Raw genomic sequence first — 15,445 nt, forward strand, 5'->3', positions numbered from 1 at the left:
CACAACTGATGACCTCCCAGTTCAATTTCACACTTCAATTGTGAGGGAAAAGGTGTCAAGATACAAATACACCACCATCATTACATTATCATTGACCGCATTTACTACAGGCTTTTGCTTGATTTAGGTCCTTTTACACATTTTTAACCCAGTCCATCTGGAATGAGTATGTAAAGAACACATGTGAGGTAGCGTTCACAGCCATAAATCTCACCTCAGCCCTCTGATGCCTTTTAATGCATTTGTGCGCTTGGTGGCACCTGGTGTTTAGGTACATTTCTCACATTTTCAGTGTGTCTGCAGACGTCCTGCCAATGGTACTCTGCCGATGCTGCAGACACAGCGTACGGCTCTGTTATCTTCTGACTGTAAATGAAGAATTTTACGTTTTGTATATGTTTGTTTCACAGAGTGTGAACGTTGTCTAACGTCAGGTTTTACTTTTTAAAGTTCAGTTAGAAAGCGCTCAGTGCTCAATCCTCAAAATGTCCAACACATTTTGGCCTAACTTTCGCAGATTTCATTGAATTTTTTTAGGTTTTCGAGATATCCTGCTAACTCTCAAACAAAGAGAAACACATAGTATAGGGTGGAGGTAATGAAAGAGAATAATGCAAAATGATTTGTCTGTCATTTGACTGTTCTTATCAATCTTCATCTCTCTCTTAACTCTTGTCTGTCTTGCCTCATTCCTTGTCTGCTTGACTCATACTTATTCACAGACTGTTAGTTACCCTGTGTTAACTCTAACAAGTGTCATCATGTTGTGATGTTTTCATGTTCTCTTATCAGTGTGAAACGGTGACACACACACATTCCTTCCCGAGCAGTTCATCATCACACAACTGCACATATCTGTGTACACTCGTTCAGTCATATAAAGTCTTTGCTGACATGTGCTGATACCTGAGAGTACCTGAACAGCTGTTAAGCATAGCTTTAAATAGGTAGCTTGTGTTGGTCCTGATAGAAAATACTGTGTTAATGGGAGGTCAAGGAGTTTCTCTTCAGTTGAATTATATCAAAATCCAAGATGCTCACCACAAGGTTTGTAACTCTTCTGGAGCTTTTAATCATAGCTTACAGCCAACCATATTTTAATTATCCATGTGTTTTTTATCTGTACACAACAGCCACATTATTTAGCAACAAAACTCCATTCTCATTTCCCACTAGTCTAGCCAGACTGATTCAGTTCAGCTCAGTTTGGCTCAGCTGCAGTACAACAACACAATCTGCTCCCCTAATCAGGGCCTCACTCCTGTTTGCCCCAGTGTCTTGTGTGGAGTGTTCTGCATGTTTACAGTGTCAGTGACCTCCGACCCCAAACAAAGAGGGCAGCAGGCTGAGGACATGCTGCAGTAGAGTTGGGAAATATTTCATGGAAACATGACGGCAAGTCACACGGGACATGTGTTTACATCAATAACACGATTATTGCCAAAGCACTTATGCAAGTGAGCCCTGCACATATTCAGTATTGCATGCCTTTAAATACAAATAGTTTAGGTATTGTGTATAAATAACAGTAGCAGTTAATAAGGTTTTAGTAATGGTCTGATAATGGACACGCGAGTTTGGGCTAATTTGTTTGAACGTAATGGTGGCTGATGTTGTGTTTTAAATTTACAGTATACTGTAAACATTGTCATGTTTGCAGTGATCACTTATTTGGAAATAATGAATATTTGCAGACGCTTTGCCTACTGCAAAAATGTACGCATTGAAATGTGTCACACACGTAAGTCTGAGTGTAACTGTCCATGGAAACACTATTACACCTGAAATTCATTCTCCGTAGAACGTGAGTTTGACGAGAGTAGGAGGAGGAGATTGATGACAACACTGTCGACAGACGTAAAGCTTGTCAAGGGTCAAAGCGTTTGGAGCAAAACTGTTGGGGTTTTTTTGCACATTTTTTCTCAAATCATTAGTCAATTCATCCTAAAGTTCATTGACAGGAAAACAATCAACTATTATTACACTATATTATACAACTATTTTGATAAACTTAATAAATAATAAATACATTTATTGTAAAATCATTTTTCAAGCAGAAATTTGAGTGTAGCAACCTTTTAACCTGTTTTGGTGAGCATCCATCCATCCATCCAAGACACTAAATCCCTGCCTCCTGCCCTGTGTGATGTTCTGTGTTTCTATTAGAACTGAACAGATCTGCAAGAGGACCAGCTAGCAACAGGCTGGCTAGTATTTCCGGGTGCTGCTGTTTTAAATAGAGCATCTAACATCCCACCCCTTTTCTGCTTCTTGGCTGCAGCGGCAGTGACTGTTGCATGTAATCTTGTGTGTTGTGCTGATTTCTGATCAAGAACATGGTCTAATTTACTGCTTTGCCACCAAGATCAGGAGCCGAGCCGAAAAGCTCTGAGGGCTTTGAGTTTGATTCAACCTCATCAAAGTTACATCAACAATTAGGTCATAATCAGAGGAGCTTTTCTCTCTCACCCTGCCATGTCTGTCTTACCCTCTCTTCCAAGTTTCTCTGGTATTTCTCATCCCCCTCCCCATATTTCCCTCTCTCATCTTCTTATCATGCCCCCTCGCATAAGCAGAGTGCTGCTTTTAAGCCCCAGCAACAAGACTCTTGATGTAGACAGACAGGGAGGAGGGGAGGAGAGACCTAGAAAAGGCTCTGTGTTACTGGGCTAAGGCCGGAGAGAGGACTGTTTCAGCCAAGTCTTTCCAGCCAAGCTTTCAAACTAAATCTGACCATGATGTTCACATAAATGTTTGTCATGAGGATAACCCTCATCCTAAGCTTAACCTTTGACTTCACTGGCCTAAAGGTGTGTCACGTTTTACCTTTATTTCACTTTCTTTTTTGCCAAACAGAAGAATAGTGCATTGTGATTGAGATTTATAATTTACAATCTTATTTATTATTTTAACATTTTATGACTGTGTGTGTGTGTGTGTGTGTGTGTGTGTGTGTGTGTGTGTGTGTGTGTGTGTGTGGAAATGTCTTTGTGCGGACAACCTCTCCTTTTCTTTTGTATACTGTTTTTTTATCCTGCACCTGAACCCAACTTGGGTTGGTTGTGCACAATCTATCCACTTTATTTTCAAAAGTTATTACCATATATGTGAGAACTTTCTAAGAACATTTTTTTATTTTTAATGGGGTTGCAAATGACAATAGTTTTCATTATAGATTTACCTGGCAAATGTTTTCTCGAATTCTCCAATTCTTCTGAATTGTTTCAGCTCTGATTTGTAATCTGTTGTATGTGCTCTGATTGACAGCTTACCTGTAATTGCCAGGTTGGCTCGGGTTTACCCCATCAGGACGCCATCTTTCTTACCCAAACCCTTTTTTTTCCCTTCGCTCTCTCTTATTTTGGTTTTGTGACTCCCTGCGAGTGTTCAAAACCATAAAAAGCGGCTTGTTTCTCTTAAATTGTAAAATTACTTCAGACTGTTAACAAATGACAGGAAATCCAAACTGAAATGAAGCTAAATGTTCATGCTGTGCATTTCCAGTCATTGGCAGCCAGTCCTTGGAGGAAAGACCGTCAAGAGTAATGGAGCAAAACGGAGATATATATCGACTAAATTTGTTAAGGGAGAAATAACTGGTGGAAGCAAAGAAAAGAAAAAGGAAATAATGTCACTTAGGAATATCTTATCATCGAGTTATGTTGCCCTGACAGGCAGACAGCATCTGCTTTGTCATTATAGTGGTGTTGTGGTTAACTTGAATGTCCTTTCCCATAAACAAATTTATTTTTCTACCAGAAACGACGTTTTGTTTACCCACTATTTCACCACATTTCAATACTTATACTGTAAGTGGTCATTTCACCCAGGAGCTTAAGGAAAAATCCAAGGGGAGTAGGTATTCCCATCCTATTTCAGCCTGTTCTAATGAACCAACTACATGACCTTTTGTTCCTTATCCATTTTTCTGCTGAAATTCAACACTGCCTTTCATTTCTTTACCATTTTTCCAGAAGCGGTGCAAAACTGAAAGGGTGAAAAAAAAAAAAAAAACAGAGAAAAAAGTAACATGACAGCACAGGAAACGACAAACCGAACATTATGGGATGCCGGTTTTCTCTTTCTTGGAAAAACAGAAAAATGCAGGCCAAGCATCAGGTCTCCACCATCTTGTGGCTTCCAGTGCTGCGCCAGCATCCATCCACTGCAGTCGTCCCTCCTCACACACGCACACACACACACACACACACACACTCACACACACTCAAAGTATTTGTCACACATTCACATTCGCAAACTGGCAATAATCCCCTACATGAAGATGTGGTTGAGGCATTTTGATTGGACCTGGGCCCTTTATTAACTACCGTTTATGAGGCAGAAGCGCTTCAAACCCATAAGTTCCAATCCAACGTCAAGTGCAAAAGAGAGGGGAATTTTTTTTTCTTCTTTCCTTCCTTCTCTCTTTCATGGAGAGAACAGAATGTACTGAAGGCAACAGGCAGGCTAAAGCCCTAATGATATGGTGTATGATTGTAACCTTGGTGTGTGCGTATGTGTGTTTGAAAGAGAGAGCAAGCTGAGTGGATGGACCTCTTCAACAAAGTTTTACTTCCAAGTCCGTTTGGTATTGACAAGACAAAATTAAGCCCCTCTGGTTATCTATTTCTTTGTCCTCCCCAGGACCACCAGGACTCCCCCCGCATGCATCACTGTCTGACTCTCCCATTGCATCTTTGTCTTTCCTCGCATGTCCGTCTCATTTTCTCTTTACACCTAGGCATGTAACTCACTCACGCACTCTCACAAACTCACTAATTCACGTTTAGCAGGATAGAGAGAGCTGTTCAGTCTTTGTGTGACACGCACATGCCAACCTACAGCAAAGGAAAGCAATAGCAGAACCAGTTTAGACCTGCAATTGTGCTTACAATTGATACCAAAATAATAAAGGCCTTAAACTGTATTTTCTTAAGGATCCTATTTTTTTTTTTCAGTTTTTAACCATGGTGCATACAGTATTAACAAACACATTTTCAATTAATTAAACTACCCCAAACTAATTGCCACATTATGTATCTGGAGCCATTGGGACCCCTGAGGATCTGAGGCCCCAGGACAGTTGCCTGCTTTGGCTGGATGAATGTCCTTGTGTTATTTTTCCCTTGTTTCTTGGCTCATTTTCCCCATTCTGTTACTTGTATTGTTTCTGGATCTACCTTGCTTTCTTCATCAACTTTCTGTCTTCACTCTCAAGCTAACTGTACTCTGGCAGCCTACGCTCTTGCTGCCGATCAACAGTCTCAGTGTCCTGCTTCTCGTAACAACGGCTGTAGGAGTGTAGAAGTTAGCGAAAGGTCAAGTAGGGAACTTCCTGTCCAGTTTTCAGGAAGTGGAAGGTGCACAGTCGTACAGTGTAGGCAGTCGTGGCTTAAGCTGTTTTCAGTGTTCTCTTTACTTTATATAGGGTTGTGAGTTTTGTTACAGCTGCTGTATAAGCTTAGACAACATCCTGCTTTCAGACTTTGGTCAAGTAGTCACAATTTTCACACAGCTTTGCCAGTTGGGACAATAACACCCTGGCAAAGACAATAACAGGAATCTGTTAGGAAATCTGGACTCCAAATTGTCCTGATCCATCTGATGCTCAAAGCAGACGAAAGCAAAACATTAGAAACATCTTATATACTCCCTGGGCCTTGGCCATAAAACCCAGACAATGCCCTGGTTAGGAATGGGCTTCTGCAGAGAGAAGGCTTGGGAGAGCCTGTCAGTGGCCTGGTTAAGAGCAGACGAGGCAGAGCGAGGGACTGGCAGTGCCCTGGTTAGTCCGTCATTAGGAATGTGTCTGAATAAAAGGGGTCAGTTTCCCTGTCTCACGGCTCCTACCCCCCTCCAGTTTTTCCATAATTGTCAAAGAACGCACAAAACAGGGCAATGAAACTCTGTGTTCAATTTGAGCTGAGTTCAGAATACCTCAGCAACTCCCCTCCCGACATACTTCCTTCCCTCCTTTCCCTCCCTTCTCCATGTTTTCAAACCATGTTCTTGGCCAAACAGCTCCACACTTTTGTGCTTTTTGTGCCAGTCTTGAAGACGAATAATAAACTTTGGAATATCCTCCGGATTCATGAGTTTCCAGGTGTGGAAAATCAAAGGAATACGGAAATATTAGGAACGCTTATCTAAGTGGGTCATGGTCCTAAATGGTAGAAATTCATGGTCTAAGACTAAATACTTATGTCCTACACTCTTCCATCATTTCTTCAGCTTTAATCTCTTGCCCTTCCCTTTCCCTCTACCGCCCTACATCATCCTGTTTCTTCTCTCCTCCTTTCCATCTCACCCACCACCCTTCTTATTCCCTCCTGTCTTGTCCCAAATGTAGCTAATGAGGCCCCAGCCCTGCGATAAGTGAATCAGGTATGTTGATTGGTTTGGCAGAGGCGGGCCCTTGCCAGAGTCGCTTTGCACGCACCGCCGCCCCATTAAAAGTGCCCACTTGGCCGCGTTGGTGTGCGTGTCTCAGAGAGATGGAAGGGAGAGATGAGGGAGGGAGGTAAAGAGCTGGCAAAGAAATAAAGGGAGAATGAAAGGAGAGGTAGGCAGCCTGCCAAGACAGGAGTAGCTGGACCTAGAGAAACACCATTATTAACCAGGACGAGGCACAACCAGAGCTGCTCTCAGAGTTGTAGGGGCCCAAAACCCAACCGTAAGGTAATCAAAAAATATGTTAAAGGCAAAATAATAAAGACTGAACTTTGTTTCATTGTGTTGATGTTTCATTATTGAGTGGGTAAGGAGAAATATGACCACCAAATGGGAAAAATTACCATCTAGTTTTGGTGTCCAAAGAATCAACTTTTTCTCCTGAGACACATTGTTTAAAGGTTATTCTCGTACCTTTTTCAGTGGTTACATTTTCCCAGAGCTGCATTGTGCAGTATAAAGAACTGTCATGAAGAATTGCACTGTAGCTATTTAAATGTTTTTGTGCCAGAGAGCGCTCTCTGCTTTTAATGGATATATGGGGATTTTTCATAGTATTTTTAGTCCACTGGAACAGGATCAGTCAGGACAGGTTTGGATCACAGCAACCACCTCAAGACAACAGAGAAAAATTGGTCTACAACTCCCTTAACAAGCCACAGCTGGGCAAAGCTAATGCAACACAAAATGACTTTATTGACTAAGGTGTTTTGGCATTCAAGTGGACAGCTAGACTAGCAGTTTTCTCTCCAACATTTTTCCCCAGTCTTTTTCCCTACTCCCTCTACAGTCCATGTACTTTGCCGTTAGTCTTGTACTCCACTGAGAAGATTACCAAACCACGAGACCTCATGAAAGTAAAGAATAATTAAAACGCTACAGCTAAATGCTTTGAGTTCACATTGTGCTTTTTCATAAAGTAATCGTTGCCATATTGACTTTCAAAGCTTATTGCCTTGGTTGATGTTCAACAAGACATTTAATGAATTGTGGGAAGAGTGGTTTGGGCTTTTTACACCAAATGAAACGATAGAAAATATATGAAACTATGCTGGAGTAAACCATAATGGCAAGTTATACCTTGTTGTATACGATGTACGCACATAGTTCATACAGATAAAAAGATTGAGCAGATTTACTGCATTGGTTGATGTTTTTACAGCAGTAAAAGTTATTTAATGTTAAAGAAAACTACAGTAGTCTTTATATGTTGTGGTTTGTAGCTTTAGAAGGGCAATCTTTGAACATGGTACAGTAGACGAGGAAACGGGAGGCATAGATCTTGTTCTCAGGGGGTCAATAAGTGATGATGTGTGCAGATGTTGCGTTCTACCCTCAGGTCGATTTTCCTTCGCGGTCAGTGGGGGTAGCTCAGCAGAATGACAGGGGGAAGGGGAGTAATAGGATTTAGAAGGAGTTGGAAAGCCCGCTACCTAGAAGATTCAGCTCTTAGATTTATGGAGGCCATGCTAATAATTTCTGTTCTCGTCACATAGAGCCACAGATGGGTACTAGCACATTGTAATGGATGTATAAACTGACTAACAAGGCAAAGGACAACACAGCTTCAATTTATTAAGGGATCTTTTTAATGTCTGATCTTGTATCAAAGCTCATCTCTTTCTGCCTAATAGTCTCTGTTGCAGCGTGAAACACTTTTCTTTTATCATCACATCCGTCCCAAGTGACCATGAATGTGTGTACTGTTGTGACGAGCCTGTGATGTAGTGGTTGCCACGGTGACTGCTGTATATGAGTGCAGATATGTGCTATGTGAAGGAGGCCGGTGTTATTGAGATATGCTGCTGTCAGCAGAAGCAGGCAGGCAAGTATAAATCGATGTTGGAACAGCAGGGAGACTACAAAGTGTGTGAGTCTGTGTGTGCAAGTGTGTTCAGGCATGTTGAAACCCCCATACTCGCACACACATGTGAGCAGTGCCACCCCCAGCTTCTTCAAAGGACAGGCAAGGTGAAATACATGGTGGTTCAGTGGCAAAAAGGAAGAGAGGTGCAATTTGTATATTATGTCCACTTAATGCACACTTTATTGTATAATGATGAATGGTACCTTTGCCAGAGATAATGTAATGTTTTATTGTAGATGTGTTGGTGTTTGGCCTCATTTAGTCTTGTCCTATGTTTTATGTCACAGATGGAAGTGTAAAATTATACAGTATGCTGACTGTACTGACGTGCCACTGGGTGCAGTCCTTTTCCTCACTTACTGAGCTACCTTTTGAGAATGCAAATGACTGTCATTGACAAATTGTAGATGACTAAGTGTTATTTCTCCCTCCTACAGATGACAGATTCGTCTGCTAAACACCACTCTGAGGGAACTTCAGAGTCTTAAAGCGACAGTCATATCAACAAAACAAGACAGGCCACAGAGGAAAAAAAGTTCTTCAAGAACCTAAGGGACTTGATATCACTACCACACAAATGTGGACCTGTCATCAAATAATCTGAGCAACAAAACAAACACAACAGATAAAACACAAAGAATTTTGTAGCCATGTCTGACCATAAAGACATGACGCACCGCCACCTGCGGCACAAGCTACAGAGTCTTGGCCGAAAACTGGATGAACTGGAAGAAGCAACCAACAAGCTGCAGAAGTGTGAGGATGAGCTACTTGACCTACAGGTCAGTACTGGTTGTCATCTGACTGTGTATGTTTGTGTTTGCATTTGAGAAGCAATGTGTGGAAAGAGGTGGAACTGAAATACAGTACATGAATGGATTGATTAATGGTTGAACTCTTTCTCCTCTACAGGACAAAATCATCCAGGCAGAGGGCAGCAACTCATCCCTGCTTGGTGATGTGGACGTCCTGAGGAAATGTCTCCTAAAGATCCAGGGTAAGGATGAAGAGGTACGCAAAGCCGAGGACCTCTGCCGCACAGTCCGAGAGAAACTGGAAGAGGAGGAAAGCCTTACAAAGGAGCTAAAGGCCGAGATTGAACGTCTACAACGGAGGATGGCCGAACTGGAGAAACTGGAAGAAGCTTTTGGGAAAAGCAAGTCTGACTGCAGCCAGCTCTGCCTAAGCCTCAACGAGGAGAAGAACTTGACCAAGAAGCTCTCGTCTGAGTTGGAGGCCCTCAAAGCACGTTTGAAGGAGTTGGAAGGGTCTGAGACAAAGCTGGACAGAGCAGAGCAGGCTTTGGCCATGGAGCTGGAGAAACTCAAGGGATTCACCCAGACCTTTATGAATGAGCGTAAGAGGCTACTAGAGAAACAGAGAGAGGATGAGAAGATCATTCTAAAGCTGACAGAAAAATTGGAGCAACAGAAGAACCGGCTTGGCATGTCGGCAGACCCTGGTCGCGCAGATTTCATTCGGTCACGAATTGAGGATGAGCTTTCATCCACAGGGCTCCTCACTAGTAAACTGGCAGGACGCAAGAAGAGCCTTGACTACTTGAAGATGGCTGATGACATTGGTCTTGTGAACAAATCTGAAAATGAGAAGAACATTGGTCTTGAGGGCTCACAGGAAGAGGACAACAAAGTAAAGGAGCTGACACAGGAAGTAGAGAGGCTGAAGAACCGCCTTAAACAGCTGGAGATAGTGGAGGAGGATCTAAAGAGCTCAGAGTCCAAAAATGGCGAACTTCATGAGAAGTTCCAGTTGGAACGAAACCGGGCTCGTCAACTGAGCGAGCAGGTGGAACAGCTCAGGACGCAGCTGTGCGGTAAAGGTGGAATTGGAAGAAATGGAACCAGTAATGTGGATAAACATGGCAATGGAAGCACTAACGTTGGCCCCAGCAAGGTCCTGGAGAATGGCAAAGCTGATAATGAGGAAATTATTGTGAAGGGAGGTTTCAGACAAGAGAAGCCCAAATATAGAAGTGCTGCAACTGTCTCAGAACCAAGTTCCCCCAAACACAGGAACAGGGAGCTCTCTCCTCAGCATAAGAGAGAGACCAAGCTGAGGAAGGAACTGAGCCACTCAGAGGAGAGCTCTCCCAAGTCTGTGAGGAGAGCCCCCAGTCCGGCTCACAAGAGTAGAAGGACACCCAAAACCCCAACTACTGCGATTTCATCTGATAACGGAATAAGAGACACAGGACGAGGAACTGAGGAAAAGACAAGAGGAGCCACTCTCGGCTCTGTAAACACATCTAGTGATATTAAAAAAGCGTCTGTTCTTAGTCGCTATCCTCCAGCAGCTAATGACCAGAAGCCACTGAGGACCGCTCACAAACAGACTGATGGGGAGACTAAAAAGAGCAGAGTAGAAAAGTTTTCAAAATTGTATGTTGGCAGTGATAGTGAATCAAACAACTCTGATGTAGTGCCTGACAGTAACATCAACAGTATCTCTGTTTTAGAGAAGGACACAGCATCTGCCTCAGATCAGGAATCAACAGACCAGGTTCAGGAATCTGCCTCTGCATCTGTCGCCTCCACCCTGTCCAAAGCCAATGGATCCTACACAGCCTACAGATCCAACGTCACTCCACTGCTGCCGAACGACCAGGGATCAGAGGGCCATTCGTCTGCCTCCGAAACAGAATCTACAGGTTCAAGGCCCTCTGAACCAGAGCCTGGAACTGAGATGACTGCTACAACTGTGAGCAGTAGTACTGCAACCTCCAGATATCCTAGATACTCACATGTCCATGACTCGCATTCAGAGGGTTCTTCTACCAGGAGTTCGTTTGATGAGGAGCTCCACAGCAGAACACCGTTACCTGACGGAGGCCACCAGGGGCCCACACATACGGCATCAGGGATTGAGATCCAGCGAGTGTGTAGCCCACGTGAGGCACTGAGGTCAAAAGCTGTCATCAAGCCTGCAATCGTCGAGATTGACAGGAAGGAAATGATGATGTCAGAACTTTTGTCTACAAATGGCAAACCCAAAATCTCCACCAAACCTATGGTGACCACCACTAGTAAAATGACCAGTAGTATCACCATCTACCCCAATGACCCAAGCTCTTCCAGAACCAGCAGTCGCAGCAGCAGTGTGTCCAGTGAACACATGCCGATCAAAGAGCGCCACACCTCCACCAGTAACATCCTCATAGGTGAGTTCACAATTTACAAACCAGTTTGACTTCAGTGAACACTGCCATTTGTAAATGTTCTGGTAAAGACAACATCTTCAATTGTTCACAGAAGCAACAAACTTAACGTCATTGTAATGCAATGTGACCATTCAAACACTACCAGCTTGAAGCCCTTTGTGGTCAGAAATCCTGTCTTGGCATTGATCAAGTCCATAGTTCAACACTTTTGTTCACATAATGAACCATCATGGAAATGGAGTAGTATATTTACTCAGCAGTAAAATTGCATGTTAACTGGAAGTGCAATGCATTCGATTGTCAAAGTCAAATATTGTTTTGCTAGAGTCTTGTAATTTCTCATTCAGTTAATTTGTATAGTTTTCACTGATTGAGTTAATCAAGATAAAAGGTATCTTGCATTTTCATGGATCAGTTGAAGTGCTACATGATGCTCATATAAAGAATGGTAGTCATGTTTTTAATGGTGCAGGTGCTATGATAAAACATGAGGTACACGAGATGTTGTGTAAAAACAAGCCATGTTAGCAGCTTTGAGCTAAATGCTAACATGCTCACAATGACAATGCTAACACACTGAGCAGTTATAGCAGTTATAATGTTAAACATGAACATGGTCCATGTTCACCATCTTAGCATGTTATCATGCTCACATTGAATTGCTAACTCCAGGAGCACAACAGCAAATACAGCTATGGCTAATGTAAATGTCATTAATTTTGCAGGTTTTTGGTCATAATCTTAAGTACTAGACCACTAGCACGGCTAACGACTAACACTGCATTTCTGTCTTGTGAGTCTTACTATTAGCTTGTTGCAATTATGAAATGTTTTGCTTTGAAAGTATTTGATGATAATTCTACTTATTGCCAGGCCCCAGCAGCGAGCACCATGGCAGCATCTCCGTCCCGTATGAGATCTCCATTCCCAAGAGCGAGATCACCTTGCGGCCGTGCCAGGACCAGGACTGTGGGGTGGACGAAAACAATGATTCCTCATCAAGGTCCAAACTCCACAACACTTCCAGAATGGAGACCACCACCAGCCACCTGTGCTGCCAACGCAGCAACTTCAGCCTCCAGTCCCCGGACATCACCTCTGCAGACTTAAATGACACAGAGTCAGGTTTCGAAAGCAGCAGCAGCAGTAGCACCACCACGGTCACCAGCTGGAGACGCCAAAGACAAAACCAGTATTCCCAGGAAGACAGTTTACCAGACATGAAGAATGTGACTGTGAGAAGCACCTGGAGGAACCGGGGCACTGCGTCAGTGGATGAGACAGGCCGGGGAAGAGGGGGTACACCGATGATGACTGATGGTGGGTCGGAGGATGAAGCAGAAGCCACGACGACATGGAGGGCTTACCGGGCAACCACCTTCGACACAGAAGAAACGATAAACAGCGGAACAGGAGCTGCTGTAAATGCTGAGGCACAGAAGGGAGCCAAGCCGTCCCCTGCAGAGGTGAGTTAATAAATAAATGTATGAGTTGAGAATGAGTACATTCCTTATACAAAAGTAAATTGGAGGATAGGAGTGAACCACTTTTGTGTTGCTCCCTGTCCCAGGTGTACATGCGCAGGATCAACAGTGTGGTTACTAATACTAGAGAAGTCGAGGAACCAGGGCTTCGCCGAGGCAAACGCTCACAGTCTCCCTCCATGGAGGCAGGAGGCCTGGGCAGGATCGTACCCCACGCACCTGTTACCTCTCAGTCCTGGGGCCGATCATACACTCCACAACCACAGGTAGGACAACCAACTTTAGGTTTTTACACTTTTCTGCTCTCATAAGATGTGTTCTTTTCAAACAATGGAGGTCTATAGAAAGTGTTCATATAAATTAATTAATAATAATTAAATCTATATTAAATATAAATTGTTATAGGGTTTTGTTTACATTGAATGTCAATGTATTACCTGTGGGTCATGGGAGATTGCTTCAAACTAAATCAGTTTCATTCCTCCCTTCTTGGAAAAGTGGTCCTTTTGTTTTGTGTCTGCTTTTACGATAGATTTCTCAAACATTTTTGGCATGAAACAGTCATGCCTGAGCTTTTACTGCATAATGTGGCTTCTAAAATACTCTGAAATACTCTCTAAAATGCTATGTAGGTGAAGGTATTATCCACACCACTCTGCAAATAGTTTTGTCTTGAAGATAAAAGTCCAGAAAGTACAACCGCAGGGCTGAGCTCCTGGTGTGTCCACTTTGCATGAGAGCTCAGCTTGTATTTTTCCCTGACGCCAGGCTCTGCGACTTCAAGCTTAGCACAGCAGTTCTGTAGGCCCCACTCCTGCTGCCCCAGTAAGCACAAAGAGAAAAGGGTGGGACAAAAAAAAGAGGGAGGATGGAAATGAAAAAGACCTCAACAGGGGGAAAAGAAGGTTAGGAAAACCTCAAGGAGAAGAAAATAGCTTTCTTGTATTTTAAATGTGCCACCGCATTACAGTCTGTGCCCCTGCCAGGCTACAGTGCTATTCTACGCAAACATTACTGAAGATAACTGTTCAAATACTCACCTCAGCATAGTACGTGTATAGGATTAATGTGTATTTGTGTATTGATCACGTTGATGCTTCTTTTTGCACATACTGTATGTATATCTGTCTTTGTGCAAGATCTTATATTTGTGACTTTAATGTGAAGTTATTATCTGTAATTAGTTATTTAAAGATATTTTGGTTTTCTTTTCACATCTAGTATGGTGAAACTTTCACCATTATAAGCACAACCTGGCACGTAACTTCTCCACCACTTAAGACTGATTGTGGAGCTATAAACAACTAACTTCTGTACTAAGAACCAGATTAAGCCCTCTGATTTCATGTATGTGTGCCTATGCATTCACATGTGAGATTGTGTGCATATCTACAATTTAATTGATGGAGTGTGAAAGTTCACACAAGTCATCAGAAAGATGAGGTGAAAACTACGAATGGGGTACAGTATTAACTTACTTGTCTATTTGTATATAATATATTGTCAAACGGCTGTAGTGCTGCTTACAGAGTGAGCTCCATGGCTACAATAACATGTCAGTCTGTCAGTTTGACAAACTAGGCTGGACCAGAGGCTTTTGGGTAAGATCTGTGTTTTCCCCTATAAATAAACTGGACGTTGCCAAGGAGACAGACACACACATGCAAAGTGTCTGCTGTCTCATCCATCATCTTTGGTCACATTTGCGATCCAGGGCAATAAAGTTATCTGGAGTTAAATTGTCTTGCATGTATACAGCACACAGAGATCGTCTGTAGAAGATAATTCTTGAGACATTTCTTAAGACTACATTTTTTTTTTCCTTCACACGGTATACTATGCACGAGTAGATCTTGTGGTATACCACAGTGTTGTTGTTTTGTAGCTGTTACACTAGAGCCATGATTTAAGGGGTCTTTTAGAAGTAGTGCAGTAGTGCAAGACTTTTGTTAAATGAATGTTCAAACTTGTTGTTCAATGTGAGCATCTGTCAGAGTATCATGCAGACACTCACAGAGGTACACACCAGTCACAGCAAAGACAATCTGAATCTGATCTCAAAACCCTCAGCTGGGGTCTCTCATCTCCAGCCAGACGAGCCATTGCATAAAAACATAAAAACAACTAACTGAGAGCTGTGATTACCTACAGGGCCCCTCCCTCTTATTAGCCTCAATGGATTTAATGAAATCTGTCTAACACTGAGCCTCGACCCTTAACGCCCCCCTTCAGCACTGATACAGACTGGTAGAAAGAGCATTAGGGGACAGCCACCTCCCCTCCCTTCCTCTCTCTTCCATCCCCCTATTTCATTTGTCATCCAAGCCCTGAAATGAACAAAGTGACTTCAAGTCATGTATTGGAGAAGCTCTGTCAGGGTCAGTGCCCACATCAGTTCTACTGCATGGCCTTGACCCCATTTCTGCATTTTCAGGACGGCGGTCATCCTCTTTCTGACCCTCTACC

General features: G+C 42.9%; 1 protein-coding gene across 1 annotated transcript in view; it reads left to right on the plus strand.

Annotated features, from left to right (window-relative positions):
* The window catches only part of luzp1 (leucine zipper protein 1), a 40,505-nt gene that overhangs the window by 19,890 nt on the left and 5,170 nt on the right, over positions 1-15,445 (plus strand). Inside the window, exons 3-6 of the mRNA XM_070920757.1 lie at positions 8,755-9,099; positions 9,230-11,495; positions 12,369-12,961; positions 13,066-13,245. Coding sequence (XP_070776858.1) covers positions 8,968-9,099; positions 9,230-11,495; positions 12,369-12,961; positions 13,066-13,245 — 3,171 coding nt within the window. The 5' untranslated portion in view covers positions 8,755-8,967. The remainder of the gene's footprint in view (positions 1-8,754; positions 9,100-9,229; positions 11,496-12,368; positions 12,962-13,065; positions 13,246-15,445) is intronic.

Source organism: Enoplosus armatus, chromosome 15 (genome assembly GCF_043641665.1).
Source record: "Enoplosus armatus isolate fEnoArm2 chromosome 15, fEnoArm2.hap1, whole genome shotgun sequence".
Lineage (NCBI taxonomy): Eukaryota > Metazoa > Chordata > Actinopteri > Centrarchiformes > Enoplosidae > Enoplosus > Enoplosus armatus.